The sequence below is a fragment of the Uranotaenia lowii genome, chromosome 3, assembly GCF_029784155.1.
Source record: "Uranotaenia lowii strain MFRU-FL chromosome 3, ASM2978415v1, whole genome shotgun sequence".
NCBI classification, from domain to species: Eukaryota; Metazoa; Arthropoda; class Insecta; order Diptera; family Culicidae; genus Uranotaenia; species Uranotaenia lowii.
The window spans coordinates 105,078,131-105,101,723 of NC_073693.1; the positions used below are offsets into that span (position 1 = coordinate 105,078,131).

The 23,593-nt window shown below is 38.3% G+C and overlaps 1 protein-coding gene across 2 annotated transcripts in view; it reads left to right on the plus strand.

Moving 5' to 3' along the window:
• The window catches only part of LOC129756555 (rho GTPase-activating protein gacJ), a 107,772-nt gene that overhangs the window by 41,447 nt on the left and 42,732 nt on the right, over window positions 1–23,593 (plus strand). For both annotated transcript variants that reach the window (XM_055753461.1, XM_055753462.1), the window contains 2 exons: window positions 21,020–21,148; window positions 22,315–22,496. In XM_055753461.1, the coding sequence (XP_055609436.1) occupies window positions 21,034–21,148; window positions 22,315–22,496 (297 nt within the window). In that variant the 5' untranslated portion in view covers window positions 21,020–21,033. The remainder of the gene's footprint in view (window positions 1–21,019; window positions 21,149–22,314; window positions 22,497–23,593) is intronic.

Consider the following 23,593-nt stretch of genomic DNA (forward strand, 5'->3'; position numbering starts at 1 on the left):
AACCGGTGAAAAACAATTTAAAAACTGTTTTACAACTGCCTTAAGATGATCAACATTAACTTACTGAACGCCATGTTGATTGTTAAATTGAATCAAATTTACTGACGCCATCTTGCTGGAGATAATATTAGGTATAATACTAAAAACTAGCCATTTTCAACGAATTTGACAATGTTTGCGGAACTATTTGTTGTGTAGGTAATGAATTTCAATGGAAAGCAAAAATAGCATCACTTGAGCAAATTTAAATGTAATTTAAATAATTATTTTTTAATTTAAAAAATTCTAAAAATTGTGTCAACCTTGATTTTCTTCGAGGCGCGCTTATGTTTTGATGCTATTTCGTATATATTTCACCAGAAATCTGAGGTTGCAGGAAGTTTCATGCTAAGACATATTAAAAATAAATATGAAAATATTTTTAAAATAATTTAAATGCAATCTTCACCAATCACCAAATGCTAGGTGGCTGTAATAACACGAGAAAAAAACGGAACAGAAAGCTCCCACAGTAGAGTATCTATAAAATTTCACAGCTCCCACAGTAAAATTCCTATCAGATTCTTTGACGTAGTTTTAAAAGAACTGTGGATAGTTTTAAGAGAGCTCTGAAAGGTTTTTTAAGGCTACGTCTATAAGGTCGAATAAAACTATTCTGTAGGATGTTTTATTATAGCGTATAGAATTAGCTTTAAAAACGTTAACAAAACAGGGCCTTTTTGGCCATATGTTAGCTTTAAAGTAGTTATGCTAATAGCGTAGAATGCGCTTTGGCTAATATAGTAGCTATAGGAAATAGTCTTAAGCGAACAGTTAAGGTTAAAATAAAACTTAAAGGCATTTACGAAAAAAGCATTAAAAAGCCTCTCTTTAAAAGGCCCACCTGCCAGAGATTTCCCAGACAACATAAAACCCAGCTTCATAAAACCATAAGAATTTATATGGGCTCTACCGAGATTTAATCTCAGACAATGAATTCTCGTAACAGAAGAAAATATTCTTAATTGAATCAATTCTCTCAAATAGATGGTTAAAAAACATTTTTTTCAAATCAAATGATTGTGTCATAATGGTTTTTTTAATTTCTAAATCAATTAATAAAAAATCATAAAATTACATTCGAATAATGTTCGCGTAATGCGACGTGCAATATATCTAATTTTATCGAATATTTTTTTGAAAAATTAGCAATGAAAATGTGTCCCACAATAAACCTTCGTAATTTTTGAAAACAAATTAAAAAATTTTAATCAAAATATTATTCCGTTTTGTGAAAATGTACTTTTTCTAGTCTTCTTCGTCATTATTTGATAAAATGTTCAGTGAAACTGTACAACTGCATTGTTTACGTCAGTTAGCAGATGAAGGTTAGAGATTCGCCCACTAAAATTATCCTCAAAAATCGTCAAAAACAACACAAAAGAGACTCCTAAAAATGTTCGCATTTTCCAAGGGTCATGCTGTAATATTTTCTTTCCGGCTTAGGCTAAAAACTCAACGAAATCACCCATGTGTCAGTCACTGTGTCACCTAGTATGATTCAGGAAATCGATCCAACAACCACAACAAAGCCCGATCGTGCGGTTGCAATTCTGCGTAATCCTGACCCAACGAGCTTATCCTGAACTTGAAGTTAAATCTTAAGATTACTTCCTTTTTCGAAGTTCTGTTTTTGTTGTCAATGACTGGTCGAACTCGCACGTTTGGCCGAAGGGTCGTTCCACCATAACATTATGTGGCATCCGGGGTTCAATTGTACGGTGCTGCATGCAAGTTGACCATGAGCAGGGCCTTAACCGGCAGTCGTTTGGAGTCTTCACCATATATAGAAAACCCCGCTTGGATTGGCGACGTCTGATTGGGTGGTACGAGCTAAAATGCTCACTTTCAATGTGTTTTGTTCTGGTTATAGTACATCTTAAAAAAATCAATTCTAAACAATTGTTTTGAAAAAGTTATACATTTTTTTATTAAATATAACTGGTATGGTATTAATATGAACTGTATTTTTACCATACCACTTTAATTAGACCCTTAGAGGGGCATTTCGCCCGGTTTTCCCTGCGCCAGTTATCCAAAGTAATGCTGACGCCCGGTCACTCAATCGGAACTTGGCGAAGAACGCGGAGTTCACTGAAGTCACTGTCAAGGACGAAAACGTGTCACTACTGAAAGCTGAAAGCGGTCATCATCGTCGTCTTCATCCGTTCGTGCCGTCATTGTTCAGGATAAAATCAGAGCCAATTCCCAAGATGATGCCCGGGAATTGTGCGAGATTTTGTGTCCGTCAACATTGGGGGTGATTTGGTTTTGTTTGCTGTCGTTATTGTTTTTTTTTTCTTTTACGGATTAAGCCCAAATGTGGATGTGCCAAAAGGACAGTCGTGATTCCGAGAAGCAAATAAAAACAACTTTCATGACTCACGAGGGATTTCCTGCTTGAATAGATGTCTGATAGCTTTTTTACAGTCTGATGACAGACATTCGTGTAGGTATAATGCACTACTGTCGAAATCACTGTTCTAAAACAAATATTTTCTTTTAGTAACTAATTCTTTACAAAGCGTCAAATGTCAGGAATTCCAAAGTTCTATTTAGGGTACCATCGAAAAAAAAAAAAATTAAGCGAGCAAAATCCAACCCGCCAGGCGAGACAAAATAAACATCAATGCAAAACTTGATTCAGTCAACAAACAAAAAGCGAAATCAACACTCACTGCGGCTGGGCTGGACAGGAACATGTGTTTCGAAAGAAGTGGTTTTTGGTCTTTGCACGCGTGATTTGCTATAACAAGCGTTGTCTTCGGGTTCGCAAAATGTTAATTTTAAGACAAAATACCTAATGCGCACTAGGATGGATAAAGGTTGAGGATATAGTTGGTTCAGTAGTAAAGCTTAATTCATTTAGAAATGGGACAGTTACGTTGTCATGTTGTTTATCAGTTTTTATCACCTATACTTCGTAAAATCTGTATTTTGGAGGCCGCATCCTCTTCCTTCAATTTCCGAAATTTTTGGCCCAATAGTTCCCTTATGAAAGACACTGAGGGAAAATTGGTGGATTCAGCTGTTTCGAAATTTCCAAAATTTGATTTTTTTTTAAATTCTTTTTGTCTAGGATTTTAACGCTTTCGCGTTATTCATCCCCTCCGAAATATGATTATTTTTGTGCCACTAAAAAACATTTTTACTGGAATGTCTGCTAGCAAAATATGACAAAACCGAAGCAAAACCATCATTAGATTGAACTTTAAGAATAATCGGTTAGTTAAGATTGTAGGTTGCGAAATATACATTTACGAAAACATTTTTTAAGCTTTTAAAAATAGCGAAAACCAAAGTTTTTTTGTGAACATTGTGGATTTTTTTTACACAAAAGCAAAGTTCTGGCAAGTTATTCTATTTTTTACAAAACAATCAGCAAATACATACTTTAATTTGCAAGTGACCTTGCCATATTCAGAAATGTGATAGGATTCAACCACTGGAATTTGTTTGAAAAAAGGTTTTTTATAAGTTTCGTCGTCCATCAGGAATCACCTGTCTCATTGCCTCGGTACTGGCTTTACAGCTTACGAGCTCTGCAACTAGCATAAATTTGTTGTTTGAGGTTAGGTTTCAATGACTTTTTTGACACTTTTAGTTTATCGGAGGAAAATTTGCGGGACATTTCAGCGATCTAAAGTTAGTTTTTCGCTTATTAAAAATTGAAAATTCTGGTATGAGCTTTGACTTCCCTGATGACCCTTAACCACAGTTGCCGATCATGTGCTTTACTCCAACGCATTATTCGAATTTTGTGGATATTTTTGACAAGGATTGCATACTTTTCCTCCACTAACGCACAGTATTTTTTTTGGATAATGAACAGTTTTGCCAAAAATCAATTTGATATTGATGGATTTTGAAGGAAACAATGCAAAATATTTTTTTTCTGTTGCATCGTAAATGTCTCGAAAACGCGTTGATCTACAAATTAAAAAAAAGGCTGAATAGGACTGTTTAAAGGCAAGAAAATGCTGTCAAAATTTTGTATGTACGATAACTAGAATATAAGCTATCAGCAGAAGAATGTGTCTCAAAATTAGATGAACTAAGCTTTCCTCTGAAATCAAATGAAATTTTGGTCATAAAGGTGGTGGGTGTAAATACAAAAAAAAATTCTCAATCTTAAATTTGAAAAAGTGAAGTGCTGGTGTCTCCATTTAACACGCTTTTTAGGGTAAGTGGGACGATAAATTTTCCTTTTGATTCCTCAGGAAATATTCAATTGTTTTCTTGGTTGAATACGTTACTTTAGCTCAAACCGAAACAATGTTTCTATTTCACGAACCTTAACGTAACTTCCATTCAGTCCTTAAAAACAATCACGTAAGATCACGTAAGATGTGGGATATTTGAGGTCAAATTCTCAACATATTTTCGTTGCGGAGGTCGTGCTGGACCTGGAATTGTGTTAAATCATTTTCCTGATATTTTCAAAATGAAAGTAAAGAAACCCCACAGAAAACCGTTAATTCACTCAAGTTTTCAAAAATTCTGTCAATATAAATATATATATATATATATATATATATATATATATATATATATATATATATATATATATATATATATATATATATATATATATATATATGTATATATATATATATATATATATATATATATATATATATATATATATATATATATATATATATATATATATATATATATATATATATATATATATATATATATATATATATATATATATATATATATATATATATATATATATATATATATATATATATATATATATATATATATATATATATATATATATATATATATATATATATATATATATATATATATATATATATATATATATATATATATATATATATATATATATATATATATATATATGTATATGTTGGTAATCCACCATGGGTGCACGGATTCACCGCAATTTCTGCCAAAGTATGTGTTCATATGCATTTTTTAGATTATTAAGTTCGACAAATCTCCAATGCAGCGCGCCACCATACCCGGACCCCATGGTTTCGTATGAACTGTTATGGATGAATGTATGGTGTTGATGTAGGTTTATTTTGGAAGAACGAGTCAATCAGGTGGGCTAGTTTACTTACAGGTATTCCGGCATCCGTGTATATACCTGGCCAGCTGACAACTGATTGAACATTCCTATTATATAGTCAGTTATAGAATGAAACACATCTTACCTGTCGGCCGCTTATGGGATTCGAACCCAAAAGTTTTTCTTGCCGATACCGGGAATCGAACCCAGTACGCCTGGCGTACCAATACCAGACTCGCGCCAGCTTATCCGCTAGACCACATCGGCGCTATCAAAAATTCTGTCAATATAAATGTCAATATAATGTTTGAGGAGTGGGGAATCATGGGCCACTTTTTTTCGTTGTTCCATAACTTCTTTATTATAAAAGATAAAATGAGAATAAAAAAATTGTATGGTTTTCTACATTTTCAAGGTATCATAAGGTATTTTTTTTAAATTTCTAATAAGTTATTTTCCCCAAATTCTGACTATTTGAAAAAAGCAATATTTTTTGGATTTTGAAAAATAGTGGGGAATCGTGGGCCACCAAATCCAAATTGACCAAATTACATGCAAAGTTTATGAGTTGACCCAAAACTGTGATTTCATTATTCATTTCGTTATTTTAAAGGAATTTTAGATGATGAAATAAAAAAGAGAGCTGTGTATAATCGCATAGATTCCAAAACCTGGCTCGCGAACATTTTGGCAAAATTTCTTATATAGGATAGACAAAATATTTATCATAACTCTTCATTTGGCGTAAGAAAACTTTACAGATAGGAAAAACGTATTTTAAGTTCTGAATGTGTATAAAAACATAAAAATATACAGTACCGTTCATAATTGTATAGAAAATGGAAGCAAGCGCACTGTCACTTCGACTTTGAACTTCCATAACTTTTTACTCTGATGATAGTTTTTGATCAATATTTTTGCGTTAGATAGATCAACTATCACACTATTATCACACAAAATTTGAGCTCTCTCGAGTTTGTGTGGCCTGAGAAACAGTAATTTTACGAAAATCGGACTTTTTGGACTTTTCTCATTCAAACTGCAATATCTCTGAAACTACGCAACATTTTTTATTGAAATTTTGCACAGTGATTGTTGAAATATAAAGCTAGCATGTCTGAAGTTTTCGAAAAGTTCTATCGATGAGATAAAAAGTTACGCGAGGTGCAATATTTCAGGCATGAACCTTGAATTGCGATTTCTATAGAATTTTGGACGAATGTTTTCATAGGAAAATCATATTCTCTGTTTAACCACCAGTTAATCTATTTCAACCAAAAAATCACAACAATATCGCGAGATTCTGATTTCAAAACACAAATGGACCATTTATTCCATTTTTTCTTTTCTCCATTGCTTTTGCCAGACATTTTTTGTCTGATTGGTGGAGGAAATGATACTGTTCTCATAAATCGTCCAAAATTCTATAGAAATCGCATTTCAAGGTTCATGCCTGAAATATTGCACCTCGCGTAACTTTTTATCTCATCGATAGAACTTTTCGAAAACTTCAGACATGCTAGCTTTATATTTCAACAATCACTGTGCAAAATTTCAATAAAAAATGTTGCGTAGTTTCAGAGATATTGCAGTTTGAATGAGAAAAGTCCAAAAAGTCCGATTTTCGTAAAATTACTGTTTCTCAGGCCACACAAACTCGAGAGAGCTCAAATTTTGTGTGATAATAGTGTGATAGTTGATCTATCTAACGCAAAAATATTGATCAAAAACTATCATCAGAGTAAAAAGTTATGGAAGTTCAAAGTCGAAGTGACAGTGCGCTTGCTTCCATTTTCTATACAATTATGAACGGTACTGTAGGTGATTCAAGATGTGTGGCCCACGATTCCCCACAAGCTATGATTTGCAAATTGGTTGCGTTTGTGTGACTTATTGATGTTTCACCAAAAATTCCTTTTCCACGTGAAAGAACATGACAAAACTAAGATCATAAGCGTATGAGCATATTTTTGTTATGCACTTTAGGTTCCCCATCGATGAAATTAGCGGGTGTTTTTTAATTATGTAAGTTAATTTTTCTAACTTTTTTTTCAGCTTGAAACATAAAAGAAGCATATGATGCGTATTTCAGTCAACAACATATAGGAATATATGCTCACGCAAAGCGACGACGATGACAGTTGGTTTGAGATTTTTAGATCCACGATGCCCCACTCTCCCCTATACAAAGGGTGTCCACGATGAAATTGCTCTAACTTTTAAACCGTTTGCGTTGAGTAGAATTTAATGAAAATTGGGGTGGATTTAGTTCATAGTGCATTGTTTATATCCTGCAAGTTTTAAAGCCCTGTGATCAAAACTCGTATAAATGGAGTCGAAAGAACAGCTCGTGCGTGATAAAATCTTGTGCATTTATCAGGAGAACAAGGATCTCTCGAATCGTTCCATCGCTAAAACGTTGGGAATTGCAAATTCTACGGTGTCGCGAGTGATTAAGCGGTTCGAGGAACGATTGACCACCGATCGGAAGCCCAAAAGTGAAGGAGAAAGTGTTCCGTACAACACCAAAAATCACAACCGCGTAGTTGGGGCCTTCAACCGAAACCCGGGATGTGGCTAAGAAGCTGTACCTAAGCCGAAGTTTGGTCCAGAAGGCCAAATCTTCGAACGTTCAAGGTACAAAAGGCCCCTAATCGCGACGAGAAGCAGAACAAGTTCGCCAAAACCCGTGTCAGGAAATTGTACCTCAACATGCTGACGAAAGTTCAATGCTGCATTATGGCAACGAAACATAAGTGAAGGCCGACTTCAAACAGATCCCCGGCAACCTGTTTTTCACGCCCAAGGATAAGTTCAGCGTTCCGGACCATGTCCACACTCAGAAGATGTCCAAATTTATGAATAAATTGCGGGTTTGGCAAGCCATCAGCATGTGCGGGATACTGAGTGCACCTTTCGTGAACCAGGTCACGATGAACAGACAAGTGTACGTGAAAGAATGCCTCCAGAAGAGTCTGCTTTCCTCTCCTGAAGGTCCACAACGTCCCAACAATCTTCTGGCCGGATTTGGTTCCATGCCACTACTCCAAAGACGTGTTGAACTGGTATGTGATCAATAAGGTCAATTTCGTGCCGAAAATGTTCATCCCTCCCAACCTTCGACTTTGCGGAAGCGTTCGACCGTGTACCGCACAAGATATTAATTGCAAAGATGGATCAACTTGGCTTTCCAACCTAGTTGCTCGAGTGGATTACCTCGTATCTATCGCACCGCCACGCTTACACGAATATAAAAAATACATGCTCGAAGAAATTTTCCACCCCGTCAGAAGTACCTCAAGGTAGTCACCTGGGACCGTTGCTGTTCATCATTTTCGTGAATGACTTGTGTGCCATGCTGCAATCCGATACGCTCCTGTACGCCGACAATCTGAAGCTTTTTAGAAAGGTCGTCAGTGAAATTGATTGCCTCGCTTTGCAAGCTGATATCGCAAGACTTGATCACTGGTGTCATTTTAACGGAATGCTAGCAAATGCTAAAAAATGTAAGACTGTTATTTTTTTCCCTGCTCGTCGTGTCATCAGTTTTGAATACCAACTTTCTGGAGAGCGGTTTGAAAATGTGACGTCTATTCTCGACTAAGGTGTAAAAATTGATAACAAGCTTACATTTGCCGAGCACATTGCACTTACTGCAGCTAAAGGATTCGCTACTCTCGGATTTCTGCGTCGAAACACAAACGAATTCGATGATATTTACGCTCTGAAAGCTGTCTACTGCACGTAGCATCTTGGAGTATGCTGCCCAGATGTGGGCTCCCTCTCAGAGTACACAATGCTACCGCCTCGGACGTGTTCAGCGAAGTTTCGTTAGGTACGCTTTACGACGCCTCCCTTGGAATGAGCCACTTCAGCCGAACTACAGCAAACCTTCATCTGCGATGTATTAACCTACCGCGTTGACTCACCGTACATTCTACAACGGGTCAACATGTATGCATCCACTAGGACACTTCGGCAACGTGAATTTCTTTGGATACCTTACCACCGTACTACTCATGGAAGAAATCATCCGATAGATAAATGTTGTGATCGTTTCAATTTAGTGTACCATCTGTTCGATTTTAACATGAGTAAGCGTAGTTTTAAATTAGCTTTAAGCAGATCCTCTTAGTTTTAAAGATATAAGTCTGCACGGTTATTATCAATCAAAGACAAATCAATAAATAAATTTGAATTTAAACACTCCAGAGCTCCGCCCCATCTAGAAGTACTGGGCGATTATGAAGCAGCACCTTCTTAAACGACCTAAGGTAGTGAAGACAGTCGAGGAACTGAAGAAAGTATGGGTTCACATGCAAAAAACGGTTGATTCACAGGTTGTGCAGAATCTTATGGCCGGGGGTTAAGGCCAAGGTGCGGGCATTTGCGTATGGAACGTTTAAAAAAAATACGAGTTAAATGGTAGAATAAAGTTTTAATAGTTGTTTTTCAATCCATGAAAATATGTTGGCAATCGGATGGAAACTCGAATTTTGCGAATCAATTTTGTATGTGGCAATTTCATCGTGAACATCCTGCATTTGGTGAAAAAAACGTTTGATTTCAGAGAGCGTATCATGAAGGAGAGGTAGGAGAGGGAAGGAGGAGGGAGCAGGAGGATGGAGAAAGAGGTGAGGAGAGGGGGGGAAGGAAATGAGTATACTGCTTTACACTGCTCCTCCTCCTCCTCCCTTGAATTGTATTGAACAAATTCACACGTATTTTGAAAAAGTATGTAATTAGAGAAGTATAGTGCAAACTTTCAACAATTTTTTTATTTTTCTTCTTTTATACAACTTATACGTCCTTTTATCAGACAATCTGTGAATCTAAAATATTCACTGCAAGATAATGTTCATATATATTTTTTTGTTTCGATTATAGTCGTTTTACCATCTTTATGGCATTCGCGACTTTATCAACGGTGCAGTTGGCGGATCGTTATTGAAAAACTTATCCGATACAACTGTGTTCGGTGTTTGCTCTTGGGCTCGAACTCACGGACATCGGCTCAGGAGACAACAGACTTGCCAACTGAGCTATATCATAAGCCCATAATGTTGATATGAAGATAACACAAGAGAACATCATTATTTTTGCCTTTGTTTGAATAACTAATTATAGAATTTGTCTGTTACCTCTAGTTTTGATTATATGACGTTGAGCAGTTTTAGAAACAGTCAATATTGAGTGAAATTTATCACTGATAAAAAAAAACCAACATGACAAAAACTGGTTTTAAATCTTTCTATCATCCTGCATTCAATCGAGGATTCAGATTTTGCTTTATTTTCGTATCGAAAAAAACAAGGCTATAACAAAGATGTTTTACAGTTTTGCACAAATTCATTCAATGAATTTTTTGACTTGTGATATAGCTCAGTTGGCAAGTCAGTTGCTTCCTGAGCCGATGTCCGTGAGTTCGAGCCCAAGAGTAAACATCGATCACAGGTGTACCGGATAAGTTTTTCAATGACTGTCCGCCAACTGCATCGTTGATATAGTCGCGAATGAAATGAAGAAGTTATAACGACTATAATCGAAACAAAAAAAAAACCATCATTTTAAAAGGCTATATAAATCATGGAATAGAGGGTTCATGATTGTTTCATTAAGGTGTCAAAAAGGTTGCACTGATGGGAACTTGGTGCCTTGAAAATGTACATTTTAATATGGAGAAAAAAAACCGTTATTGTCATTATTTTAAAAGTGTAAAAACCTTATGATAAATTCTAACAAAAAATCAAGCTTCCCCACAATTTGTCACCTATTTTCAAGCTGTCTCGTTTAAATATACATTTGTCTCCCGGTTGCTTCGGGGCCAGCCAAATTGTTTCCATTTCTTACCGGAAACGCCAATGTGGGTGTGCTACAAGCTGCTTGTTTTGCAAACACAACATATCTCATCTTTTGCGAGATGTTGCAGAGATCATCTTGATGCTGATGATGGAATGGGATTCGATTTCAGCTGATGTCATCACTCATTGAAACAGTTTCTTCGAAAGACACCCGTCGAACACTCGAGGCGCTTTGAGTTGAAGAGTCGAATAGCTATTCGGAGAAACTTTACACTCAGCCGGGGCTTCTTTACTTATATGGCAAAACAGATTTAGACTGATGGATTAAGAGTTAAATGTGTTTACACTTGGAGAGGTTCACGTTGACACAAATCAATGAAACGATTTACAATGGTGTACAACTTCCTGAAGGATGATTCAAAAATAGAATCTTCGGTCTAAAGAGCACCCCTTCAAAAGGACATTATTTTGCGAAATCGAATTGATTGGTTTTTATGATTTTCCGACGTCTTCTACCGACAAAACATTTCAAAAACATAAAGAAGCGCCTCTTTATGATGCTTCCGATTCCATGTGTTGTTTCCACTTGAACATTATTCCAAACCATAAAAAATCAACACCCAGATCCCAGTCCACCTTGGGTGGTGCTTTTGAACTGCTGCTGCTGCAAGTTCCGAGATCCGCCAACGCTATTTCCTTGCCATTTTTTTTATTGTGGTCTTTTTTTTCATCCGCGGAGCAGGTTTAGTCGCAGTTTAACGACACTTCGATGACTGAATGCCTGCTGCCCCACATGACTTCAACTATGTATGTATGTTTGAAAAAAAAACAGAATCAACCAAAATGGTGCTGCTGCTGTTGTTGTGATATGAATGACGCCTGCCTGACACACCGCCTAGAGTGGGATATTCTCGGTGGCATAAATGGGTTATTTACAGTGTATTTTTTATTTTTTTTATTCTCTGTATTCGACGAAGGCTGACCATCGCATCGTGTCGTCAGGTTGAAAGTTCTACTATAAAATTTTTATATCTCTCTCTCTTCCATGCAAACGGAAATTGCTTGACCCGGAGATGGCCGATATTTTTTATTGTCGCTGGAAATAAATAAAAAATCAAATGATGTCACCAAGTGGACAGCGGATGCTATTACACCGTAGGCATAAGTGCGGGGGTGGATATGATTGACAATCGTGGTGACGTCGTCGTTGTCAATTCTTAGACCAACAAAGTGTTAACAATTTGGTAGATTTAGCTTCAAGGTTCCTATATTATTGTAGATTCACGGCCTTCGGTAAATCTTGATTGATCCTTTACAATGCGCAGCACTTATTGAAATTAACCCTTATCCGCTTTTGAGTGTCAAAATGTCACTATTGGAAGTTTGGCGGTGTGTAATTCTAATCGGTTGCATCCAAATGAAAACAATTCTTTTGGGACCTCATTACTGGGCATCATTACTTTTTATGGATGCACCCTATAATAAAAGACAAAAAAAACTCCCTTATCATATCTTGAGTGTAAATTTGACAACCCTCGCTTAAAAATCGCTTTATCTCTCTTCTTTCTTAACAAATTGATACAAAATTTATATTTTTAGACAATATAAAGCTTCAATGACTCATTTTCATATTTAGGATTTCACGAAATTTTTCTGTGCTTCGGAAAAAAGACTATAGACCTGTTACCAAATGACCAAAAAAATTCACATAGTTAGTACCTGAGAAAGCTAAAGCTAGAATCTGTATGTTATGCGCAAGAATTTTTTTTGTCTATAATATTCAAGATTATGACCATAAAAACGTAAAAAGTGTTGTGAACATCATAGTTTTCAATCAATGAACCATCAACATCGTTCAGTCAAAGTTGACAAATTTTGAAAAGTGGACTGGAAAGTTGACGTAATTTTTCCGCATCTTCAGATTTTTAAAATACGAAGCACACGATACTTGACGAATTTTCAAAGGTAGCTATTTTTCGTACATCTGTAATTATCTCAGATTTTTCAGCACCTAAATTCAACATTTCACAGGGTTTTGAGAATATAAACGCCAAATTTTTGCAATAAAATTATACTCACCAGAAAAGCTGTAATAACATAACTGCTGCAATACCGTCAACTGGGGCTTCATGTAACACTTTTCAACTTAAATGGCTTCTTAAATCTTGATGTAAATCAAAAATTTTAAGGTTGATGGGATGGGACATCAAACTGACGTAGTCAGAAAAATTATCGGTTTCACAAATTATTTCTAATTTTAAAAATTCATGCCATTCTTACCCTACTAAGAAAAACCGGTAGGTCGCAACAAACTTTGTTTTAATGAAAAATCAAATCAAAACGTTTGAAAATTTGAAGTTTTTTATTTAATTGTGATGACGCATAAGGCACCAATTGCAGTAATTTATTGGTGTTGTTCGAACAAAATTTAACATTTTTTACTTTTCAGAAATGTTTTTAAAGAAAAAGCAAAAGGGTACTGAAAACATTTCGGGGTAAAGAATTCTATAAAAAATCTCTAAGCTTAAATGATAGATGTATGAAACTTTGAAGTTAACAAACGCGTAGTGTAAAACATCTTGGGGGTAGGAGTCAAAAGAAAGTACAACCTGTTCGGTTGGTGGTCCAACAGTAACTGATTGTATATTTCTAACTAATTTTACATCATCATAAAATCATGGCATGCTACACATCGCACTTGCTATCTTCATGCTTCAACACTCCTTCTCAAGGACGATGTTCTGCAGTCCTATCTTCTCCCTCATCTTCTGCAACTTGATCCGGTTCAGGGGTTTTGTCAGCATGTCTGCCAACATATTCTCCGTCAGACAATACTTGACGTTGACGATTCCAGTCCTGGTCAGATCCCGAACGAAATTGTATCCGGTATCGATGTGCTTCGTCCGTCTGGTTTCACCTTCGGCACTCAGCAAACTGATGCAGCTCTGGTCGTCCTCGTGGATTATCACCGGCTGCTTGATGTCCTCGCCAAGTCCTTGCATCAGCTTCATGAGCCAGAGTAGCTCCTTGTTAGCTTCAGCGAGTGCAACATAAAGGCTACTCAGCACCAGCGCAATATGCAGTTTCTCGTTGAGCTTCAACCCGGCCACGGATAGGCGGTCGAAAACTTCTTCCATCTCGTTCACGTGCTTCTCCATGTCGTCGCCTTCACAGAATCGCTTGGAGATCAAAATCCGCAAATACGAGACCTTGAATGTCAGCGTCGGCTTCTCGAAGCTTATCTCATGCTTCACGAGCCGTGGTCGTCTGCTTGATAAGGCCATGCTGGTTTCTCTCCATCATCAGACCGATCGTCGCTCGTGCTCGTTGGTCCCCGTACTTCCAGGCTTCGATTTCGGCTTCGTTTCCCGGGACACGTTCCGTCGCAGCCCATCCTCCCGGTTTAGCAGCATCTCGGTGCTGAACTTCCAGCTGCTGTAATTCGATTTATTCAGCTTTGGAACGTGAATTTTCTCCGTTTCAACTAGTTTCAGGAAAAAAATTTCTTCCGTTGTTGACTGGTTACTAGGCAACGTAAGCTCCTGGGCCCAAGATAACCATTGTGGTACAAAAAAGGTGATGAAGAAACACGCACACTATTACAGAACTCGTTATTCAAAAAGTAAAAAGGTAAACAAAGTCATGTATCAAGTTCATGTATCCTACGCGAGAATCGTAAACAGCAGTTGGCAATGGTTTTTTTTCTCTTGTTTTCGCTGGTACAGCGATGATGGTTGTTTGTCCGAAAATGCAACTGACGTCACGAATTGGCATGGTTACAATGTTTACAAAGACGACAAAGACGAATTCTACGCGCAGCTGGAGCGTGAATACGACCGTTGCCCAAAACATGATATCAAGATCGTCATCGGGGATTCCAATGCTCAGGTCGGCCAGGAGGAGGAATTCAAACCGACAATTGGAAGGTTCAGTGCACACCAGCTGACCAACGAAAACGGCCTCAGACTTATTGATTTCGCCGCCTCCAAACGAATGGCCGTACGTAGTACCTTTTTTCAGCACCGCCTCCCACACAAGTACACCTGGAGATCACCGTACCAAACGCAATCACAGATCGACCACGTTTTGATCGACAGCCGGCACTTTTCGGACATCATCGACGTCAGATCCTGTCGGGGCGCCAACATCGAGTCGGACCATTATCTGGTGATGGTGAAGATGCGCCCAAAACTCTCCGTAGTGAACAACACGCGAAACCGGCGCCCGCCTCGGTTAAATATCGCGCGACTGAAGCAACCTGAGGTCGCGGCAGACTACGCGCAATCGGTCGAAGCAGCGCTGCCGGCAGAGGGCGAGCTTGACGAAGCCCCTCTCGAGGACTGTTGGGATACCATCAAAACAGCCATCAACAGTGCTGCGGAGAACGTCATCGGTTATGTGGAGCGATCTCGACGGAACGACTGGTTCGACGAGGAGTGTAGGAGGGTGATGGACGAAGAGAATGCCGCGCGGGCGGCAGTAGTGCAGAGAGGCACCCGTCGAAATGTGGAAAATCACCGACAGCGGAAGAGGCAGCGAGTCCGACTTTTCCAGGAGAAAAAGCGCCGCCTGGAGGAGGAGGAGCTCGAGGAGCTGGAGCAGCTGCATCGTTCCCAAGAAACACGAAAGTTCTATCAGAAACTCAACGCATCCCGCAAAGGCTTCGTGCCGCAAGCCGAAATGTGCCGGGATAAGGACGGGGGTATCCTGACGGACAATCGTGAGGTGATGAAAAGGTGGAAGCAGCACTTCGATGAACACCTGAACGGCGCACATGCAGGAGATCAAGACGGTGGGGGAAGGTACATCCCCGGCGTAGCCAACGACGTAGATGAGCCACTCCCAACGATGAGTGAAGTTAAGGAAGCCATTCGCCAGCTGAATAGAAACAAGTCGGCTGGGAAGGATGGCATCGCAGCTGAACTCATCAAAATGGGCCCGGACAGGTTGGCCGATTGCCTACACCGGTTGATAATCCGGATCTGGGACATAGAACAGCTACCGGAGGAGTGGAAGGAGGGGGTAATATGCCCCATCTACAAGAAGGGCGACAAATTGGACTGTGAGAACTACCGAGCGATCACTGTCCTCAATGCCGCCTACAAAGTGTTGTCCCGAATCCTACTCCGCCGCCTAACGCCACAAGCAAACAGATTCGTGGGAAGTCATCAGGCCGGCTTTATGGAGGGACGGTCTACGACGGACCAGATATTCACATTACGGCAAATCCTCCAAAAATGCCGTGAACACCAAGTCCCTACGCACCATCTATTCATCTAGCTATGGAAAATCATGGACGAGAACGGCTTTTCCGGGAAGCTGATCAGACTGATCAAGGCGACGATGGATGGAACGCAGTGCTGTGTGCGGATTTCGGGTGAATTGTCGAGTTCATTCGAATCGCGCAGGGGGCTTCGACAAGGTGATGGTCTATCCTGCATGATGTTCAACGTGGCGCTAGAAGGTGTTATTCGACGAGCGGTTCGCGAAATGCGGGGCACGATTTTCAATAGATCCAGTCAACTTATCTGTTTTGCCGATGACATTGATATAGTCGGCAGATCATCTGCGGCGGTGGAGGAGATCTACCGCAAACTGAAACGCGAAGCAGGAAGGATTGGGTTGATGATTAATACGTTCAAGACGAAGTACATGCTGGCCTGCGGATCCGAGACCGACCGAACCCGCTTGTCCAGTAATAACAAGGTCACGATCGACGGCGACGAGCTGGAGATAGTCGAAGACTTTGTCTATCTCGGCTCACTGGTGACCGCAGACAATGACACCAGCCGTGAGATCCGGAGGCGAATTATCAGCGGAAGTCGTGCCTACTATGGACTCCACAAGCAACTGCGGTCGAGAAGACTTAGCCCTCGCACGAAGTGTAACCTGTATACGACGCTCATTAGACCGGTTGTTCTCCACGGGCACGAGACTTGGATATTGCTCGAGGAGGACCTGCGTACACTCGGAGTATTCGAGCAACGAGTGTTAAGAACCATCTTTGGCGGCGTACAGGAGAACGGAATGTGGAGGCGAAGGATGAACCACGAGCTCGCGCGACTCTACGGCGAACCCAGTATCCAGAAGGTGGTGAAGGCTGGCCGGATACGCTGGGCGGGACATGTTGCGAGAATGCCGGATGACTGTCCTGCAAAACAGGTGTTCGCCACGAATCCGGTAGGAACAAGACGAGCAGGGGCGCAACGAGCGAGGTGGTTAGACCAAGTGGAGCGTGATCTGGCGAACGTGGGGTGCCCGAGAAATTGAAGAACGGTTGCCATGGACCGAGTGAATTTTAGGAATTATGTTCGTCAAGTTATGTCGTAAGACGGAACACTATGTAAATAAATAAATAACAATGTTTACAAAAAAAAACTTTTACTCACACTAAGCTCTTGGGGGTAGGAGTGAAAAAAAAAGTACAACCTGCTCGGTTGATGGTCTAACAGTAACTGATTATGTATTTCTATTTTATCTATTATCTATTTTAGGCACAATTTTCCCGTATGTTTGGATAACGTGCCGCTATTAAGCCTACCCCCATTCTGATACCTGAACTGATTATGTATTTCTAACCAGTGATGTCAACCTTCCAGATTTTTTCTGGATCTTCCAGACTTTTTGGACTTTTGCCAGACATTTTTTTAGGTTTCCAGCCTTCCAGACTTTTATCATTTCTTCCAGACACTTCCAGACTTTTGAGTTTCGACATGAATTTTCTGACAAAACAGTAAAAATTCAAAATTTTCATTGCAAAATTGAAGGAAATAATTCGAATTAGTAAGGCTGGAACAAATATCAATTTCTTCTTTTGTCACCCCCCCTTTGAAATTTCCAAAATCCCGAAGGGGGGAAATAAATGAAGTTTGAAGCATTTCAAGTATATTTCAAAAAAAAAATTCAAATATCCGAAAGATTACAAGACCAAGAACCAAATTTTGGAAGATGGAAGTTGGTTCACATTTTGTATTCTTGATTTTATTGAATTTTCGATAATAAAAAAAACTTGATTTATAGGTTTTATGCAATGCAAAGCTTTCGTGCAATTTATTCCAATTTATTTGTTTTTCGCATAATTTTTTATTGTTCCCCCCTTGCGGTGTTCCAACTCCGAGTGACAAAAGAAGGATTTGAAATTTCTTCCGGCCTAATTGAAGAGTGAGGAATGCCACGAAGATGGTAGGAAAACAGGAAGTGAAGCATAAAACGTAGTACCACAATAGTCAGGTATTGATAGTGTAGGTATGTGTTATTCTCTAGACTGCAATATTGCAATCTGGCGACCAAAAAAAACGGTCATCATCGATCAAGTTCACCCTCCAGACTTTTCTACACTTTTCCAGACACAGCTTCCAGACATTTCTGAAAAACAATTGACATCACTGTTTCTAACTTTTTTTACATCATCATAAAATCATGGCATGCTACACATCACACTTGCTATCTTCATGCTCCAACAAAACAATCATAATTCAGCATGTGGAAACAAGATTTGAAAGGTGAATCTTTGATCTGCATTTTGATGCATTTTGGCCCAGACTGATAACTGAATTTTAAAAATATTCACTTAAAAATTTGCTATGAGAATCAACCTTTAAAAAAAAAATTCACTAAATATGTGAGAAACTAAGTCATCATAATTTTGTTATCATTAAATAATAACCTCATAACATCATATTTAAAAAAAAAGTTAGTTTTGTGGTATACAAATGTTGCATCTTACCCTGTTGTTGCATGATGCCTCATTGGACTTTACAAAAATATGATGAGTTAAGATGAGTAAAATCGCTAAATATAATTATTTCAAAGTGAATGTATCTGGGATTAATCTCAAACGACTGTTGCAAGTGGAGTAGATTGCCCACCACTATTGAAAGCACTCTGAGATAAGAGGCGGCAAAAATTTAAAAAATTAACTTCATCTTTATGATAATTATCATTTACTAGTTCAAAACTTCAAACTTTACTAAAATATCCTCAAATTTATATCATTATCATAAGTTCTAATCGTTTCACAGACATTAGGCTAACAAAATTCCGAAAAATATACTACAGATACAATTACATTCAATTCATTTTTTTACTATTTATACAACAAAAATGCTACATCAATTTCCAACATAACGCACGGTGTGTTTCGTAGAAAGAAACACGTGCATGGCTGTAGAATTTTTGCATGGGCAGAAAGTAGAGCTTCTCCCTGTTCATTTTCACCAAAAGTTAAAATATTTTTTCGGTGACCCCCCATCCGATTTTTTCTTTGGAAATTTTCTATTTTAAATCTTTAAAAAATATAAATATTTTAAGTGTTTTATGATTTCTGATGAGCTAATTCTCTAAGTTTTACTATGAAGATTTTCAAATTGAACTTGTAACTCAACCATCTCATCAAAAACATAGGCAAATTTTTCAAAATTATTTCAAACTTATTTCAAACTTTTTACAGAGCTTTTAAAACAAAAAAAAATGCTTTAAAAATATCTTCTTTTCCTAAAATTTAAAAACAGGCTAGTATATCCTGTCATCAGCCTGAGAGGGTAAAAATATCATAAATTATTAGGATTATCTGGAATAATATGAATCCATATATGAATCCATTTGAATGTTTTTATTTTTTTAATTGTGGCAGCACTCGAGGGAATTTTATTTAAAACTACAGGATGATACGGTCAGAATTTGGTCAAGGGAAAACGCGTGTTAATCGGTGAAATCGTTTATTTAGAAAATCAAATTAAATTTCTTTTTCAAGTTTAATTAGTATAAAATTCAGGAAAATATTCAGTTAGGCTTCCGCTTTTCCAAATCCGAATTACCGGGCCTTACGCTTAACCCCTGCCATCAGATTTTATACAACCACCTTGTCCACCTTCTTCGCCACAGAAAGCCAGTTTGCTTTGAACTGCTGCTCGTCCTTAGCAGTGTTTTTGGTCTTCTTTAGGTTCCGCTTGACAATAGCCCAGTATTTCTCAATTGGGCGGAGCTCTGGCGTGTTGAGAGGGTTCTTGCCCTTGGAAACCACCTGCACGTTGTTGGCGGCGTACCACTCCATGGCCTTTTTACCGTAATGGCAAGATGCCAAATCCGGCCAAAACAGTACGGAACAACCGTGTTTCTTCAGGAAAGGCAGCAGACGTTTATTCAAACACTCTTTCATGTAAATTTCTTGGTTGACAGTCCCGGAAGCTATGAATATGCTGCTTTTCAAGCCACAGGTACAGATGGCTTGCCAAACCAGATATTTCTTCGCGAACTTTGACAGTTTCATGTGCTTGAAAATATCTGCTACCTTTCCCCTTCCTTTTGCCGTATAAAACTCCTGTTCCGAAAGTTGCTAGTAGTCGGCTTTGACGTAGGTTTTTGTCGTCCATTACCACGCAGTCAAACTTCGTCAGCATCGCCGTGTACAGTCTCCGGGATCGCGCTTTGGCCGTCGTATTTTGTTTATCATCGCGATTTGGAGTCACTACCTTCTTGTAAGTCGATAGTCCAGCTCGTTTTTTGACTCGATGCACGGTTGTAGATGATACACCCAGCTAATTTGCGGCATCTCGGAGAGAATGGTTAGGGTTTCGCTTGAAACTACTGGCAACTCTCTTTGTCGTCTCAGCGGCTTCCGGTTTTCGATTTCCCCCCGATCAAAACTTCCTGGCTGTCGACAAACGTTCCGCAAATACTTTAATTACATTTGTATCGGTTGATTTGGCAACTTTCAGCGATTTTGCCAGCTTTGCGTGCGAGTAGCTCGGATTTTCGCGATGCGCGAGCAAAATTTTGATACGCTGCTCTTTTTCCTTGGACGGCATTTTGACAACTGAAGAGTTAATTCCAAAATCAAAATAGGAACAACATTGTACACACACACCTTCAAAATGAAGGGTGTTCAGATTTCTTAAATGCAAAATTGAAAGAAATACCTCAAGTTGATATTGACCAAATTTTTACCGTATCACCCTTTACGCGATGTGCGCAATGTGTTAAGTTGGTCTTAAAAGAGTGAAATAGAATTTTAACAACTATAATATCTAAATAATTTTGAACAATAATTTGATTTTGGTTGAGGTTGAAGAAAATTTTTATATGTTTCAGATATCTAATTTGCAATCTCCTTTCTTTTTTTCAATTACAGAGTATTGATCAACCATGACCACAACCCGGGAGCGGAGAGAGGAATATCACACGAATGTGGTACGATCGTTGGGTCCTGCTGGACCCCTTTCACCCGGCACACACACCAATCGATTCGACAGAAATTTAGGTAAGAACGCATGTCGTCATTGAAAAATAAGAGAATTTCAAAAACAACGGCATTTAACTTTTGCGGAAATGTTAAAATTTTATAGTCATTCCTAAATTGTGTTCAAGAATATGCCAGGAGTAACGAAAACAATAGAATGAAACATCCTTTTCAATTGAAAGTTGTGAATTAATTAACATCCATTTCAACCGGTTATTAATCATTCCCAAAATACCTCTTAAGCAAGAACCTTCTCTAACTCAATTCCAAACGGAGGAAATAACGAAAACCATTACATCGTCATAAAGTAGATGTTGTCCACCTGTGTGCCATACCAAACTTTTGCAATTTCATTCCCATTTGTTACAGAGGTTGGCAGATGGAAAAAACATTTGCTCGAACTATCCCGGGACTCATTCATTAACAGAAAAAGAGAGACTCCCGGTGAAAATATGTAGCATCTCCATTTTATCCGAACCGTCTATCTGTCGTCCGACTTTCAGCTGAGTCAAAGATGTACTTAATGCAAAAAATACTCTCAACTTTTATACGGATACCAGCATGAGCTCTGAACTGAATGCTGTGCATTGTTTCGGTAAAGTCGAGCTGCCAGTAATGACCAAATAATTTTAAGACACACACTAGATGGAGCCATTTTTTTTAGAAACTTCACTGTCAATCCTTTAAAATCATTTAAAAATTGTGAAATGTTTATATTTTAGGGAACCATTGATTCTAAAATATAATTAGGAAAATCTGCTATTAAAAGATTTGTTTTATTATTTGAACCATCCTCTTTCCGTATCCCTTCAGTTTGATTTTAGTAGGTCAGCAGACAGTTTCTCATTTGCTCATTTGTGGTTCACAGTCATTTTTCTGCTCACAAGCTCGTTGCATCCTCAAGGTGGATGTTTTTCGAATGAATACAAATGATCTTGTCCAGTCCCGTGTGTTTTTCTTACTTTTTTGCTCTTTTACTGGAACAGAGTTTCAGAGTTTCAGTCAGCATTTTGTTCTTGCATCGCATTGCAATTTCCATCTAGATTTTCCACTTCGATGAATTCCTTTTTTTTTCTTTCGTACTTCTTTTAACCCTTTGGTTACTTAGGAAACTTTCCGAAAAGAAACAACCGAGTGTTTCAATTCATGTTAATTCACTGGTCTCTGTCTGTGTTTCTCTTTCCCAGATAATCTGCTGGAGGACTTGCAGGCCAGCGTATCTCGGCCAGGAAGTTCCCTTGGGCAGCCGATGCTTGGGGGTGGAGGAGGTGGAAGTAACTATACAACCACCCGGGAAGTCCAGTATTTGCAGCCGGCCAATGTCACTACCGTGGTCCGGGAAAGATCCACCAGTCCCAGCATGCAGTCGGTGGGTATTGCATACTGCGATTTTATCTCTCAGCAATTTTCATTCACTTTTGTAGTCTTATCACCGAGCTATCTTGTGGCAGAAATGTAATGACATATGTTTATGAATATTACTTAATAGTCTGACAGCTATCTGTATTTATTAATGCCATAATAAGAAGTACCGCCGACCATGGCCTAGAGGATAGCGTTTAAATCTTCTAAGCCAGAGGTCATGGGATCGAGTCCCGGTCACCGGTCACACATAGTACTTCTTCTATGGGCTGGGGTGTTAGCAAGAAGCTAGCCATAATATCCTTGAAATATGTACGTTTTAGTCTTAGGGGAGAGGCAGGCTAAAAGCGCATACTAAGGAGAATACTCAATACTCATTTTTTCCCATTTTCCATTAGATAGGAGTCTGAAAACTATAGGTATGCACATGAGCAAACATATGTACATCTATACATTAGAGCAATTTTTCTGTTAAAATTCTGTTATGATAAAAGAAGTAAAAAGAGCTGATTTCAGAACCCGGGTGGGCTAATTTATGTTTGTAGCTATATTTCTGTTCTGTTAGCAAAATTTTCGTGAAATTAAATTGAAAATGGTATAAACTTGAGTGTCCATTTCCCAGCCATTTTAGCATTCTCGGGAATCGGGAATTCTGATGATTCTTTTCTCGGGAATTCCAGGGATCCCGGGAAAAATTGAAAATGAAGATTTCTACGTAAAGATCTTAACTATCTACTGCGTACTAGTCCTTATCGATATGGTATTTTTAAATTTTAGCTAGTAGTGTTGTTAAACATTTAAATTTTTATAATGCCTCAAAAATTCAATAAGCATACTCAAGACCCAAAAACAAAGTACTTTAACCGACAAACTGATCTGATTATAGCCACAAAAATTTGAAATAATTGAGAAAGATTTTCCACAATCGATAGAAGTTATTTAACTAGACTTCAGGTTATTAATAAAATATCGTTACTATTCAATAAGTCCATTTGTTTCACAATATGTCATTTCTTTGCTGATAATTTTACTACTGTCAACAGTATCCGAAATGGAAGTTCTATTTGATGAGTGTTGCAAAATAGAAAATGCAGATTCAGAACA